Source organism: Bombina bombina, chromosome 3, assembly GCF_027579735.1.
Source record: "Bombina bombina isolate aBomBom1 chromosome 3, aBomBom1.pri, whole genome shotgun sequence".
Classification (NCBI taxonomy): Eukaryota; Metazoa; Chordata; class Amphibia; order Anura; family Bombinatoridae; genus Bombina; species Bombina bombina.
In genome coordinates, this window is record NC_069501.1 from 1196813432 (window position 1) to 1196829774 (window position 16343).

Here is a 16343-nt window from a genome sequence, read left to right on the forward strand (position 1 = left end):
CTGGACAGCAGCCTCCTGAACGAATTACAGCTCATTCCACCAGAGCTGTGGCTTCCACATGGGCCTTCAAGAATGAGGCTTCTGTTGAAGCTTCACTGCATACATTCGCCAAATTTTACAAATTCGATACTATTGCTTCTTCGGAAGCTATTTTTGGGAGAAAGGTTTTGCAAGCAGTGGTGCCTTCCGTTTAGGTTACCTGACTTGTTCCCTCCCTTCATCCGTGTCCTAAAGCTTTGGTATTGGTATCCCACAAGTAAGGATGAATCCATGGACTGGATACACCAAGTAAGAGAAAACAGAATTTATGCTTACCTGATAAATTACTTTCTCTTACGGTGTATCCAGTCCACGGCCCGCCCTGACAATTAAGTCAGTTTCAAATTTAATTTTTAAAATAACTACAGTGCACCCTATGGTTCTCCTTTTTATCCTAACCGTCGGTCGAATGACTGGGGGGGCGGAGCCTGAGGGGAGCTATATGGACAGCTTTGCTGTGTGCTCTCTTTGCCACTTCCTGTAGGGATTGAGAATATCCCACAAGTAAGGATGAATCCGTGGACTGGATACACCGTAAGAGAAAGTAATTTATCAGGTAAGCATAAATTCTGTTTTTCCAATTCTTTTCACCAATATTTCAATTCTACTAAATACGTAAATATTTTATCATTATGTCATATAAGTCTAATGTTATTTGTTTATTGATCTATATTCCTAGTATGTGACGTTACATCATACATGATACAGTCATTTCTCTAGTATTGGTCCAAAAGCGACCAGCTTGTGGTTACCATGAGAGTGCCGTTATACACAACCAAATGGTCCACAAGTGGTCTTTTCACTAGCCACTCACATGAAAACACTATATACAAAAAAGAGGTTCCTGAAGGCGGTCAGATTGCATATTGCATAGTTTATCATTTCCTATCTACTGTTTGTAGTTTACTGTTTTATTGCATCTTTTGATCTATGTATCATGAATTCAAATGACTTGTTGAAACATGTGCAAAACCTCAATAAAAGAACATTAAAACCGAAAATGGGTTGAACTTATAGGTATAATCAGATCTTATTACTTTATCACATTGTGTACATATACATGTTTCTTTATCTTATATCTTTCTGTAAACTAAAGACATATACTTGGAGAGAGAAATGGAAAATTAACATTTTATTATCTTATCTCTTCTATACCCCACTGGGAGTGTAATTTATTCTGCTGGTTGTGTTTGCACAGCTTATCTAGAGCTTGACCTAAGGCCAGAAACTTTCAGAATAGTTGGGGATACCACAAGCTAAATCAACTATTTAAAATGTCAATATAAGGGTATAGGAAATACTTGTTCACTATGTAATACCCTCCAGCAGGTAATCATTGGGAACAAATTAAAGGGGATAGAGTTTTTGAAAAAACTGTCCCTTTAAGCCTATCTTGGTTTTATAGATAAGAACACACATAATTACATTCAGTTGCAATTGTGATTGCTGGTATTATACTCCAGTTTGTTACAAAAACATTTGGTATAGGACCTTATTGCAAAAATTAGCTTCTTCACTAAACTCAAAAAATAAAATCTTCACACTAACATTTTTACACCACGTTTTTCATCTTTTTCAGAATCTGCAGCTAGGTAAAGGTTTTGCCTCATGCAGTAATTGGACAATGACCACAGGTCATCTTGTTTGTCACACACCACTTGGCCCATGTATTGAGTCAGTTTGTCTGTGCTCTGCATGTTACTATTGTTTCTGCTGACTTTCATATATAACCCCCTGCTGCCTCCTGACCTGCCTTTCGATCACTAATTTCTCACTTTACCTAAAATGTTCTTTTTACAGAGCAATTTCGTCAATTACTGATTTCTTACTGCAATCAAGGTACTGAAATTCTTCCAGTATTTCAACAAAGGAAACATCCAAAGTAAGTATCCTCTAAACAAAAAATGCTTACTCTTTAAACTCATAAAAATCAGTGGTGTTTAAAGAGAGCATTTTACAGTTTTCTTTTTTTGAATAGTGGATGCTCCTTTGCTAAAAAAATAAAATATTTTTTGTTCTTATGCTTTGAGGCATATCCACAAATAGAGCATTGGGAATTATCTTTATCAATCAGTGTGCTCTGATTTCACAGACCAGATGTGTACTCCCTCTTAGTTTCAAAAAAATAAACTGCTTTAACCTAATTCTTTTCATGCAAACAAAAAGCTTCTTTAATTTTATTTTGCATTATGCAAGCTAAAAATGTGTTGAGCTTAAAGGGACACTCAAATCAAAATTAAACTTTCATGATTCAGATAGAACATGCAATTTTAAACAACTTTCCAATTTACTTCCATTAACAAAATGAGCACAGTTCTTTTATATTTACACATTTTTGAGTCACCGGTTCCTACTGAGCATGTGCAAGACTTCACAGAATAAACGTATATGCATTTGTGATTGGCTGATGGCTGTCACATGATACAGGAGTGGAGATAGACAAAACAGAAATTTGTCCGATAAGAAATCTACTACTCATTTGAAGTTTAGATTAAGTACATTGTCTTTTTATCATGCATTTGTTGATTATGCATATTTACTAGTCCATGGTGCATGTGTAAGTGTAGGGTGATTTGTCAATACTTATACTTTTATTTTGTAATTTTCTTTTCTACTGCACCCTTTATTTTGGTATGACTAAAAAAAAAACATTTTTTTAATTTAGTGAGACTAAGCCAACATTCTATTTAGAGATTGTTCAAAGAAAGGCTACTAACATGATGTGTTATTTAGATTGTAAGTTTCCTTAACGCTAACCCTATCTATATGTCTATTCCTAACCTTAACCCTATCTCTAGCCCTAGACTTAGCCTTAAACCTAACCTTAACTCTAGCCCTAACACTTACACTACCTCTAACTCTAACCCTAGCTATAATAATGTCCATACCCAAACTGTAGCAAAAACCCTAGCCCTAGTTCTAGCCCAAAACTTAGTTCTAACCTTAAACCTAATGCTAGTCCTAACCATAGACTATCCCTAACACTATTTACCCAATTCCAACTATAACACTGACACATTAACCCTAATTCTAAACCATGGGGGATATGTATCAAGCCGTCAACCGCAAATACACCGGAATTCTGCAGTGTAATTGTTGTAAGCTTGATCCAACCTAGTTATCAAAGCCTACAGACCGGCAAATGTTGAAATTTGTGACGTAACATACGATCTGCCGGTCTCACTCCAATGCAGATCGATGCTTACGTTATTACAGATGTTCCGAATACACATTCGACTCTTTGACACCTTTTCCCATTTATCAAATTTCTAACAGGTACGCTCTTCCGGCCCAGCGTACCTGGTTTTCAATCTGCCACCCTGGAGGCCGCGGATGCCATAGATTTCAATGGGAGTCTGAAAGCACCTAAAGCTTATATTTGATGCTGCCAGATATCCCATTGATTTCTATGGTTGAAAATAAGTTACGTTTACACCTAACACCCTAACATAAACCCAGAGTCTAAACACCCCATATCTGTCGCCCCCAACATCGCCGCAACCTGAATAAAGTTATTAACCCCTATCCTGCCGCTCCTGGACCCCGCCATCACTAAATAAATGTATTAATCCCTAAACCTCTGGCCTCCCACATCACTACCACTAACTAAACCAATTAACCCCTAAACCGCCAGCCCCCCACATCGCCATAAACTAAATTAAGCTATTAACCCCTAAACCTAACAACCAGCTAACTTTAAATTAAAATTACAACATCCTTATCTTAATATAAATTAAAACTTACCTGTAGAATTAAAATAAACTATTTTTAAACTATTAATTAACCTACCCTAACTATTATCCTACAATTAAATTAAACTAGCAATTAAATTAACTAAATTACATATAAAAAAAATCTAACCCTTCTCAAATTATTTAAATCTACTATTTAACCTTATTAAAAATTACTAAATTACCTAAAAAAAAAGCTGTTACAAAAAATAAAAAACACTAAATTATGAAAACAAACAAACCACATTATCAAAAATAAAAAAGAATTACACCTAATCTAATAGCCTTATCAAAATAAAAAGCCCCCCAAAATAAAACACCTCCTAGCCTACAATAAGCTACCAATTGCCTTTAAAAGGGCCTTTTGTGGGGCATTGCCCCCAAAAAATCAGCTCTATTACCTGTACAAAAAAATACAAACACCCCCCAATAGTAAAACCCACCACCCAACCAACCAACCCCCCAAATAAAAACCCTATCTAAAATAACATAAGCTCCCCATTGCCCTGAAAGGGCATTTGTATGGGCTATTTAACCTGCCCAGACCCTAATCTAAAAATAAAACTCACCCAAAAAACCCTTAAATAAACCCTAACCCCCGACAATCCACTTACAGTTATTGAAGTCCCGCTTGAAGGATCCATCCAGCCGACAAGAAGTCTTCATCCGGGCAGCAAGAAGTCTTCATCCGGGCGCCCTCTTCCATCTTCATCCAGCCGGTGAAGACTTCATCCAGACGGCATCTTCTATCTTCTTCCATCCAGCATGGAGCTGGTCCATCCTGAAGACATCCGGCGCGGAGCTCCTCTTCAATACGGTCGCCACCGTAAACTGGAACTTGAATGCGAGTGACGTCATCCAAGATGGCGTCCCTTGTATTCCTATTGGCTGAAATATTTCAATCAGCCAATAGGATTAGAGCTGCTAAAATCCTATTAGCTGTTCCAATCAGCCAATAGGATTTGAGTAGCTCTCATCCTATTGGCTGTTCCAATTAGCCAATAGGATTGAGCTCTCATCCTATTGGTCCAGAGTTATTTTTCATTGCTTGAGCGATTGTCTTGTGTGCTTAGTTCTATGAGATTGTGTAGTAAAATTAATGTTGGATTAATCTTAGAGTGATGGTAAATTCTAGTGTTTTTTATATTCTAGGATTTACCAGTGCTTTATATAAAGGGGACTTTCAGTCATCAAGTGTAAAAAAACTTCATGCTGTTCCTTTATTTGCCCGTGAGTTTATGCCAAGCTGAGCACCTCCAGCTGCCCATGCAAAACGCTATTTTCTCAATAAGGTGACATTTGCACCTCTTAGCCAATAGCGTGCTAGCCATATGGCATAATGCTGAACGGCTAGCATGGCTATTAGTTAAGAGGTGAAAACACCACCTCATCGAAAAAAATTGCATTTTGCTGTGGGCGGCCAGAGGGGTTTAGCTCAGCATAAACTCGTGGGCAAATAAAGGTACCTAAAAGAAGATTTGGGGTGGATACAGAGCTGGAAATAAAAATGTATGGTTATATGCAAGCAAATAAGGTAAGTAAAATCCCTAAAAACCTATTTTACTAAAAGGAGCATAAAATAAAATAAAAAGCAAACACACAGTAACACAGCTACAGCATATATCCAACAGATTTAAGTAATGTACAATTGAGACTCAGGATAAAAATGAAGTAAAAAATATATATACTGCCTATGAAACGGAACACTAAAGATAAAAAGCACTATGTAATATTAAAATATGGCTTAAAAGGCTATTTAAAAGTCTATTTAAAAGTATATCATATAATTTAATACACTGAATGAATTAATACAGCAAATTAAACAAACATTATTTAGTTTCATATTTAAAAATGGGAATCCCAAACATGTAACATAAGACATAAAACAGATAACTCTAAGAGATCAGACCTATTGTGAAAGAAAAAAGTAGAAAAAGAAGAAAGGAAATTGGAAACCCACTAGGTGCACAGATACAAAAAACAAAATAGGACTCGTACAAAACTACATAAGAGACATTAGAGACATACCACACAACAGCAAGTAAAATGCAATAGCACTAAAGATATAACAGAGCAACACTAAAAACAAATGCACACAAATAACATAGATTAACTGCAATGCAAATGCAGAACACAGGGCTACAATGCGATTGTAGAACACAAAAATTCATTCAACAGAGCTAATACAGCGTCTTGATTTGAGGGAGCTTAGATATTTTGGATATTAAATTCCTCTCTTTAAGGCAAAGAATCTCCGGAATAAGCAATGTGCAATATGAATGCTGTATGCACAATGCAATTGAAAAGAAGAAAACTTTTCTCAAAATGGTGTTGAAATATTGAAATAAAGAGTATATCCGAATTTACAGTATAAAACTCTGCTATCCGCTCCCACTGCAGTCCGCTCACTGAAGAACACACGATCTATGGAATCGGAATAGTTCAGCTGTTTCAGTCTTTTCAGCTTCCGCTTTTTGGAGCCGATAATGGAGTCTCGTATGTCTGAATATTCAGACTACGGTGGCCTGCATCCACCAAAAACAGAAGCGACACGTTTCAAAATAGTCTTTGTCAAGCTTCTGTTGAAAGTTTGCAAACTGGCTTCTTATATAGCCGATTCATTTGTTGAACAGGTGCTATTTGAGAAGTCTATCGTTACAGTATATAAAGCTTGATACGAAAACAGAAACAAAAACAAAAATAGAAAACCAGACACAGAATTCCTCCATTGTTATAAACATTACCAAATTTAAAGGACATGTTGTACATATTTAATGAAATAACCTAAATCAATCTAAAATGTACCTTTAATAGCCTTAAAAAGTGAACTAATCAGAGATACTATTCTTATAAAAGGAACATCACACTAGAGAGCTAATTTTTCCTTTTTAGAATATCAGATAGCAGAAGGAAAACCTATAGTACTTATACAAAAGAGCTACCTAAACAGTAGTGATCTGCTTGCTCTGAGCAGGCGGACAGACATCGCCGGAAATCAACCCGATCGAGTACGATCGGGTTGATTGACACCCCCCTGCTGGCGGCCCATTGGCCGCGAGTCTGCAAGGGGCGGCTCTTGTGAGCTGCTGGTGCAATGCTGAATACGGAGAGCGTATTGCTCACCGTATTCAGCAAGGTCTGGCGGACCTGATCCGCAGTGTCGGATCAGGTCCGCCAGACCTTGATAACTAGAGGCCATAGTCTCAAATTTACATGACATTCTAGAGTGCTTTTAGAGACTCAATTAAATGTATATATTATACTGTATATACCTCTATTTCAAAATGTTAAATGTTAATATTCCAAATCTACAAAAATATTTGAAATCATGAAAAGATGTGTAAATATTCAATATAAAATTTATAAAAATATATTTAAAAAATAATATATTTAAAATTAATAAATAAATAAACATGCTGCTAAAATTATATTATAGTAAAAAACAAATTGATGAATAAGTAGACAGCTAAAAACCCGAATATTTAGTGTCACTTACCTCTCCGACCCGAGACAAACATCAAAGGTCACACAGACAGAGGAACACACACATCCAGATATTAGCTGTCATTTAAAAAAACTGCTCAAATCAAAGTCAATATTTAATCCTAATGGTGTCAAAGTATTTAATTCAAAAATCCACTTTGCTTCCAGTCTCAGCAGGGCTTTATGCGGATCTCCCCCTCTCCGATTTTTGCATAATTTATCAATGATTGTATACTTAAAGAATTTTAGATTTCCATGATTGCATCTTTTAAAATGTTTAGGAATTGAGAGATCTTTATTTCTATCTTCGTTCATATTCTCTATTGACAGAATATGTTCTCTGATGCGGTCATGAGCTGATCTCTCTGACTCCCCTATATATTGTACTCCACATTTACTCTCCAGTAAATATATAATGCATTTATCTGAACATTTATCTGAACATCTATATGTCCCTTTAAGAGGGTATTTTTTCTTAGTTATAGAGGAACTGAAAAACTTATTTTTTTCTGCATGTTTGCAGGACTTGCATGTCAAACAGGGAAATAACCCTTTAATATCTTAACCATACAGGTCTTTTTGAGAGTGAATGCTAAAATTCTTCTTTTTTAAATCGGTCGGAACTAATATATTCTTTAGAGTCCTTGATTTTTTTGTATACGATATTAGGATAATTTGGGAGAATAGATCCCAAAATCTTAGCCAATAGCGTGCTAGCCATATGGCATAATGCTGAACGGCAAGTATGGCTATTGGTTAAGAGGTGAAAACACCACCTCATTAAAAAAATTGCATTTTGCTGTGGACGGCCAGAGGGGTTTAGCTCAGCATAAACTCGTGGGCAAATAAAGGTACTTTCAGCATAAAGTTTCTTATACTTCATGAATGAAAGTCCCCTTTATTTATAAAACTGGTAAATCCTAGAGTTTCAAAAACTCTAGGATTTACCATCACTTAAAGGGACATAAACCCCATTTGTTTTTTCTTTCAAGATTCAGATAAAGGGGTCCATTTATCATTGTGTGGACGGACATCCGCTATAACGAACCATGACCGCCGCACATCAATAAATGCCCCCAACATCGCCGACAACTACATTATATTTATTAACCCCTAATCTGCCGCCCCAAATGTCGCCGCCACCTACCTACACTTATTAACCCCTAATCTGCAGCCCCCAAAATCGCCGCCACTATAATAAACATATTAACCCCTAAACCTAAGTCTAACCCTAACCCCCCCTAACTTAAATATAATTTAAAAAAATCTAAATAAGCCAATAGGATTTTTCCTACCTTAATTCCGATTGTCTGATAGAATTTTATCAGCCAATCGGAATCTAAGGGACGCCATCTTGGATGACGTCACTTAAAGGAATCTTCATTCTTCAGTCGCCGTAGAAAGAATAGATTGCTCCGCGTTGGATGTCTTGAAGATGAACCCGCTCCGCACTGGATGGATGAAGATAGAAGATGCCATCTGGATGACCACTTCTGCCGGATTTATTGAGGACTTCGGCCTGCTTGGATGAAGACTTCTCCCGGTAAAATGATCTTCAAGGGGTTAGTGTTTTTTTTAAGGGGGTATTGGGTGGGTTTTACAGTAGGGTTGGTTGTGTGGGTGGTGGGTTTTAATGTTGGGGGGGATTTGTAATTTCTTTTACAGGTAAAAGAGCTGATTACTTTGGGGCAATGCCCCGCAAAGGCCCTTTTAAGGGCTATTTGTAATTTAGTGTAGGGTAGGGCTTTTTTATTTTGGGGGGGGCTTTTTTATTTTGTTTTGGGGGATTAGATTAGGTGTAATTAGTTTAAAAATATTGTAATTTGTTTATTTTCTGTAATTTAGTGTTTGTCTTTTTTTGTACTTTAGCTAATTTTATTTAATTGTATTTAATTGTATTTAGTTTAGGGAATTAATTTAATTATAGTGTAGTATTAGGTTTTATTTTACAGGTAAATTTGTATTTATTTTAGCTAGGTAGTTTATTAAATAGTTAATTAATAACTATTTAGTAACTATTCTACCTAGTTAAAATAAATACAAACTTGCCTGTAAAATAAAAATAAACCCTAAGATAGGTACAATGTAACTATTAGTTATATTGTAGCTAGCTTAGGGTTTATTTTATAGGTAAGTATTTAGTTTTAAATAGGAATAATTTAGTTAATAATAGTAATTTTATTTAGATTTATTTAAATTATATTTAAGTTAGGGGGGTTAGGGTTAGACTTAGATTTAGGGGTTAATTACTTTAGTATAGTGGCGGCGACGTTGGGGTGGCAGATTAGGGGTTAATAAATGTAGGTCGGTGTCAGCGATGTTAAGGACTACAGATTAGGGGTTAATAATATTTAACTAATGTTTGCGAGGCGGGAGTGCGGCGGTTTAGGGGTTAATATATTTATTATAGTGGCGGCTATGTCCGGTTCGGCAGATTAGGGGTTAAAATTTTTAGTGTTTGCGATGTGGGAGGGCCTCGGTAGTTTATGGGTGTTAGTGTACTTTTTAGCACTTTAGTTAAGAGTTTTATGCTACGGCATTGTAGTGTAAAACTCTTAACTACTGACTTTAAAATGCGGTACCAGTGTTGACAGGAGAGGCTGTACCGCTCACTTTTTGGCAGACTCGTAAAACCGGCGCTATGCAAGTCCCATTGAAAAAAAGAGGATATGCAATTTACGTAAGTGGATTTGTGGTATTTCCATGTCTGGCCAAAAAAGTGAGCGGTACACCTGTACCTGCAAGACTCGTAATACCAGCGGGCGTTAGAAAGCATTTTTGGGATCGGCCAATGCTGCTTTTTAAGCCTAACACAAAACTCGTAATATAGGTGATAGTATTTAATGAATGAATTAATGTAATACTATATGTTCCGAGAGCGCAGCAGTATCGTTGCTATCTTCGTAACTTTTAAAGAATAAATTAGCATTTTAAGAAAGTCATCCTTTTTTTTTTCAACTTTCAATTGATAATCTTTTTCATCATTACCTACATATCTATTTTATATGCAACGCTCATTATACTTTCAAAAGCAATAAATATATTTTTCATTGTAAATTGATGAATATATTATTTAAATTTTTTTGTTTTCTACCAACAGCTCTCAATTACACATTGCGAAAAATAAAAGTAGGGTTATTTCATGTACTATTATTAGTATGAATTATGAACTTTTTAACTTTTTATATTGCTTTTATACTGTATTTTTATATTATATTATTATTAGTAGATTGATTGTTTTACATTTTATGTACGATTCCGTAATATAGCAGCTATTGCTTCAACTTACTTGTATCCGATCAATGTAAGTTGTTAGATTTGTGATGCGAGCGCTATTGAGCATGCGTGACTCGAAAACGCGCATCTATAATCAGTCAGATTTTGTTAGTTTAGCGCATGCACAGAATAGCCGCGTCACGTTAAAGGAAAGGGGTTGAACCCCTGGGGAGGAAAAAAAGATAGGTCTCTAGATGTTACAAAATCTGTCAATCAAGTAGACAGTATGGCGGGTGGAGGAACATCGAAACGAGCAAGAGGATTATAATGTATATTTTGGGCTAATTAGTAATTACATTAAAAAAAATTATGAATTAAAGTCTACCTAATTAGAATCGAATATTAATAGATTTATATATTAAAAGATTTATAGTACTTTTATCTTTTTAAATGGTTATTTAATTGGCAATTGCATCACTGTGAATAGGATTTAACTGTTTGACATTCTGTCTTTTTTGTTGGTGACTGGGATCATTTAAAAAAGTTGTGTTTCGTTTTTTAAATGAGAACTGCGGAAAATAGTGTTTTCAATATTTGCAATTTACAATATCTAGAACCTCATGTCACCATCTTCGTCAATTGTAATTTGGCAAAGACAAACATTGTTCTGTACAGTTTTGTCAGTAGTTTTGCCGCTACGCTATTACAGGGGAATAAACTGTATGAGAAGTTAGAACTGATAAAATCCCGTTCTAGATGATGATGATATCAGATGTGTAGCCACTTTCTTCTAACATAAACTTATTTTGTTCAGTATTCTTCTTGATATCTGGTGTAAGTCTTGCTGAAACAGAAACAATACTTTTAAAGTATTACAAGTGTCAGTATAATCACTGAGCAAACATGCCCAGTATAGCCATCATACCCATATACAAATGGCATTCGGATTGGTTATCAGGGTGGATTCTGATTACAATAGGTTAATCTTATAGAAGTAAATGATGATTTCCCTTAGAGTTAAATAAGTGAAATAGCCATTGTATTTGGCAGTGTCAGTTGGATACCAAGTTTCAGTCCCAATAACAACTTAAAGGGACATGAAACTCAATTTTTTTTCTTTCATGATTTAGAAAGATCATGCAGTTTTAAACAACTTTCTAATTTACTTCTATTATCTAATTTGCTTCATTCTCTTGATATTCTTAGCTGAAAAGCATATCTAGATAGGCTTAGTAGCTGCTGATTGGTTGCTGCATATAGATGCCTTGTGTGATTGGCTTTCCCATGTGCATTGCTCTTTCTTCAACAAAGGATATCTAAAATATGAAGCAAATTAGATAATAGAAGTAAATTGGAAAGTTGTTTAAAATTGTATTCTCTATCTGAATCATGAAAGAAAAAATTTGGATTAAGTGTCCCTTTAACAACCAAAAACATGTTTTTTTTTTGGGGAGGTTTTCAGTTGAAAAAGTGTTTGTGACTGTAGCATTTTTAGCTGCCTAATCCATTTGGGATTGTGATCACTTGAAATAAGCACTGTCCATGTCAGCCGAAGCCCAACCTCATTATTGTAGTCAACACTGGAATTAGTTGATTAAATATTGAAAAGATAAGTGTAAAGCAATGGGTGCTGCCATGTTGTAACCTAGGTTTCATTTACTGCGTAGAACAATTATAAATGGGTCACTAGAGTGTGCAGCCAATGACTGTGCGTAATATAGAAATATAAAAGGGACAGTAAAGTCAAAATTAAACTTTCATAATTCAGATAGAACATACAATTTTAAATAACTTTCCACTTGACTACTTTTATCAAATTGGCTTCATTTCCCTGCTGTATGTTGTTGAAGAGCAGCAATTTACTACTGGAAGCTGGCTGAACACATTGGGTGAGGCAATGAAAAGATGCAGCCACCAATCATTGCTGTTCCAGAGCCTATCTAGGTATGCTCTTTAACAAAGGATACAAAGTGAACAAAGCTAATTTGATCATAGAATTACATTTGAAAGCTGTTTAAAATTGCATGTTCTGTTTGAATCATAAACATTTAATTTTGACTTTACTGTTCCTCTAAGCCTGAAGTCTCCACTTCAACTTCTAACAGGAATAGGAAAGCTCACACTTTATACATTTAAATTACAGATAAAGGAGAGGACAAATTAATTCATGAAAGTATATATTTTTTTAATACACTTATTTAAATTCTCAAGGTGTTTAATCTCACTTTAAATTAAATTAAAAAGCTTTAATTAGGTCAGACCTAAGATGTATAGTCAAGTGCTCAGTCATTTTGGATGTGCCCCATGTGTTTAAAAGATATTATATAGCCCTTATCTAGGCCTAATTATGGTGAAGTTATTCTTACTTAATATCAGTATATGTAGCGTACTCTAAAATTAAATTGGTTTTAGAAATGAGTTTCTAAATATAAGACAACCATGTTTATGATAATAAAATTGCAGTTGTGCACAAGTTGTTCATAAGACAACGTGTCAACATGTATAATACTTTGCCTGTATAATTTGCAAAATCTAAAACAACGTTGCAAGAAAATTACCAGTTCTTTACACTTACAATATAAAAGTACCAATTAACGATTGCACTTGGCAACTGATGTGCTATGTGCCAAGAGGAATAAGAAAACAAATTCATAATCTGGCATTGCTTTATAAAGAAAAAGTAATAAAACAAAATCAAATAAATTAACATATTGGTTTATTATTACTGTACATTCGTTATTGGTTTATCATTTCCACTGTTGTAAAGCTCACTGAAAAGAAAACTAGATTTCATTATAGATTATTCTATAAACTCATGGAATTACAGCAGTATTCTGTTGCACTCTAATGATAATATTTTGTGAAACAGTTAAGTAAACAATAGCAATGTTTGAAACTTGAGTTTCCTTCTGAACAAATTAATTTATATGGGAGTTTTATTAGAGCATTAGTTCACTTTGAACTGTTTCTAGAGTTCATTAAAGGGACAGTCTATTCAAATAAAAACTTTCATGATTCAGATAGGACATGCAATTTTAAACAACTTTCCAAATTACTTTTATCATCACATATGCTTTGTTCTCTTGGTATTCTTTGTTAAAAACTTAACCTAGGTAGGCTCATATGCTAATTTCTAAGCCCTTAAAGGCGACCTTTTATCTTACTACATTTGGACAGTTTTTCACAGCTAGACAGCGCTAGTTCTTTTGTTCCATAAAGATAACATTGTGCTCACTGCTTTGGAGTTACTTATGCCAGCACTCATAGACTTTAGCTTCATTTGCATGCATGCGCCCACAGGCATTAGTTTAATTTAGGTAAATTAGAATAAAGCCTTGTAAATATCACCACACATCCAGAGATCTGTCATTAAATAAATGTATCCTTTTTTCATAACCCTGAAAAGATTTTAGTCACTGACCCAGTATTCAGAAAGGAGCTTTTTCCCCACTTGTTATACAGATTTTCTGCACTTCCAGATGAAGAGCTTTGCAACCAATCAGAAGCATTTAATTGCAAATTTGTGATGACTTTGCTCCCCATACTAAGGGCTAGATTACGAGTGGATCACTAATTGCCTCTCGTGTGCTAACTGTGCTTGACTTTGGATTTTTTCTCGAGTGTGATACCGAGCGTATTACAAGTTAAAAGTAAAAAGTTCTCGTTAGTGCGCTAACCTGAACACCCGATCGCATTTTCTCTAACCTAATATTTCACATTCCATTGTTCTTCACGTAGCAGATCGGATAAGGTAGTCTATGTAGCAATGTGTAAATGCCCCCTTATCTATGTAGGTGAAACATCTAGAGAACTGAGAGCGAGAGTTCTGGAACATATAGGGGACATAAAATGGAATTGAAATGTGCAAATTGCATGAATAACATACACAGCGACCATAAATAGGATATTCAATTTTTTGCCATGGAGCCTCTCAAACTGAAGGGAAAAAGAGGCAACAATATCAATAAAATGCTCCTGCAAAAAAGAATGCAGGTGGATTCATGAATTACAGTCTGCCTCCCCTAAGGGTCTGAATGAAGCAATTTCTTTCAAAAGCTTTCTGTAACAATATTGCCCCCTCCTCCAAAAATAAAATAGATACTAAAAATATACATTTGGATTGTGAAGAGATCACTGTTAACATCTAACAGAAACGAAAAATGCAGCTAAGAAACTAGTTACTGAACGTCTTAGGATGATTACCCCTCAAACATCATTTCTTTTCATATTTGGCAATAATAATGTTGTCTATAGGTAATGTGGAAAAGTATATAGTGCATATTCACTTCAATATGAAGGTGTGTCCTCCAAACAGGGCCTTATTCTTACCCACAACATTACTGCAGCAAATTTTACGAACAGATCCTAAGACAGTGTCATAGACAATCGATTGATCCAATCAAAGGAGACGGATAGTCTGTTTATACAGCCCCCCGGTACTGTTGGCGTTAATGATTCTAATCAATTGCAAACTAAGGCTACTTCAAAGCAGTGGCTAAATATAGATGGACAAGCTCCTGCTTTCTTATTATAATACTTACTAGGATCGCCAATGCGGTTCAAACACTTCTGCATAAACATGAAGTGGTTACTAAGGCAACCGTAGGCTATATAAAGAGAAGCGTAAGGCTGGGCCGGCCCTAAGCCCTGATGAAGTCACGCACAGTGACGAAACGCTTCGGTGGGCGGGGACAGAGGGAGGGTTGTGTGTAAATGTAGCGGTTCACTTTACCGCTTTGTGGGATACATACGTTTGTTCAAACACTATGTAGAAGCAATATTGATACATGATTAAGTGGCTGATATGCCAGTGATGCTTTGACTGAGTATTTGCATCGCTAATCAGTGAGTTTTTGATGGTTTACACAGTAGTATAATATGTATGCATGCTAAGAACCTTATAGGGAACTGATTTAGAAATCGACTGACTGTGTTGAATCACAGCAGTACGCAGGAAGGAGGACGCCTTTGAGCGCATAGACTGTCTGATTTTTAGATAGATGTTTGATGCTCTCCCCTTTTCCCTACTACATTCACAGTTCCATCTACACCATTCCCTCTGGTTCTGTGGCCCTCTGTTTTTAACTTAGTGTTGGAATATATTGATTCAAGAAGTGGTAGCGACAATCCCACTTTCTTTTATTCCAATTTTAGATTTTGGTATGTCTGTATATATGTTCAATAGTGTTTGTTTTTATTCATATTCTCTTCACATAGCAGATAAGGTTCTACTTATTCATAAAACCATATTTCTATGACATATATATATATATATATATATATATATATATATATATATATATACATATACATATAGGAATATCTATTTATAAACACATAGACCATATTCCCTTATGTGAGGAACATCAGAATGTTAAATATTTACACTTAAAACACAGTATAGCACTTTATTAAATATGAATATTGCATAAATATTATTTTACATGTTTTTAGCTACTTAACTGCAAATGGCTACAATGCACTGCTCTCTCTCTCTCTCTCTCTCTCTCTCTCTCTCTCTCTCTCTCTATATATATATATATATATATATATATATATATATATATATATATATATAGTATTGGAAGAAAGAAAAACGAGGAACTGCAGGCTCTGTTTTCCAAAGTGGTTAGTTTAATGAACAGTTTAGTGCGATACACAGTCACAGTGTGCAGGGCTGGATCTGACGCGTTTCCCGCATGCTCACATGCGCTTCATCAGAGATCTCTCTCTCTCTCTCTCTCTCTCTATATATATATATATATATATATATATATATATATATATATATGTGTGTGTGTGTACATTTGTTTTTATGTGTTTATATGTGTATATATGTCTGTAAATACATCTATACACACACACACACACATA

The 16343-nt window shown here is 35.2% G+C and overlaps 1 protein-coding gene across 2 annotated transcripts in view; it reads left to right on the forward strand.

Moving 5' to 3' along the window:
• The window catches only part of NOX4 (NADPH oxidase 4), a 719402-nt gene that overhangs the window by 474748 nt on the left and 228311 nt on the right, over window positions 1-16343 (forward strand). For both annotated transcript variants that reach the window (XM_053708631.1, XM_053708630.1), the window contains exon 13: window positions 1840-1921. In XM_053708631.1, coding sequence (XP_053564606.1) covers window positions 1840-1921 — 82 coding nt within the window. The remainder of the gene's footprint in view (window positions 1-1839; window positions 1922-16343) is intronic.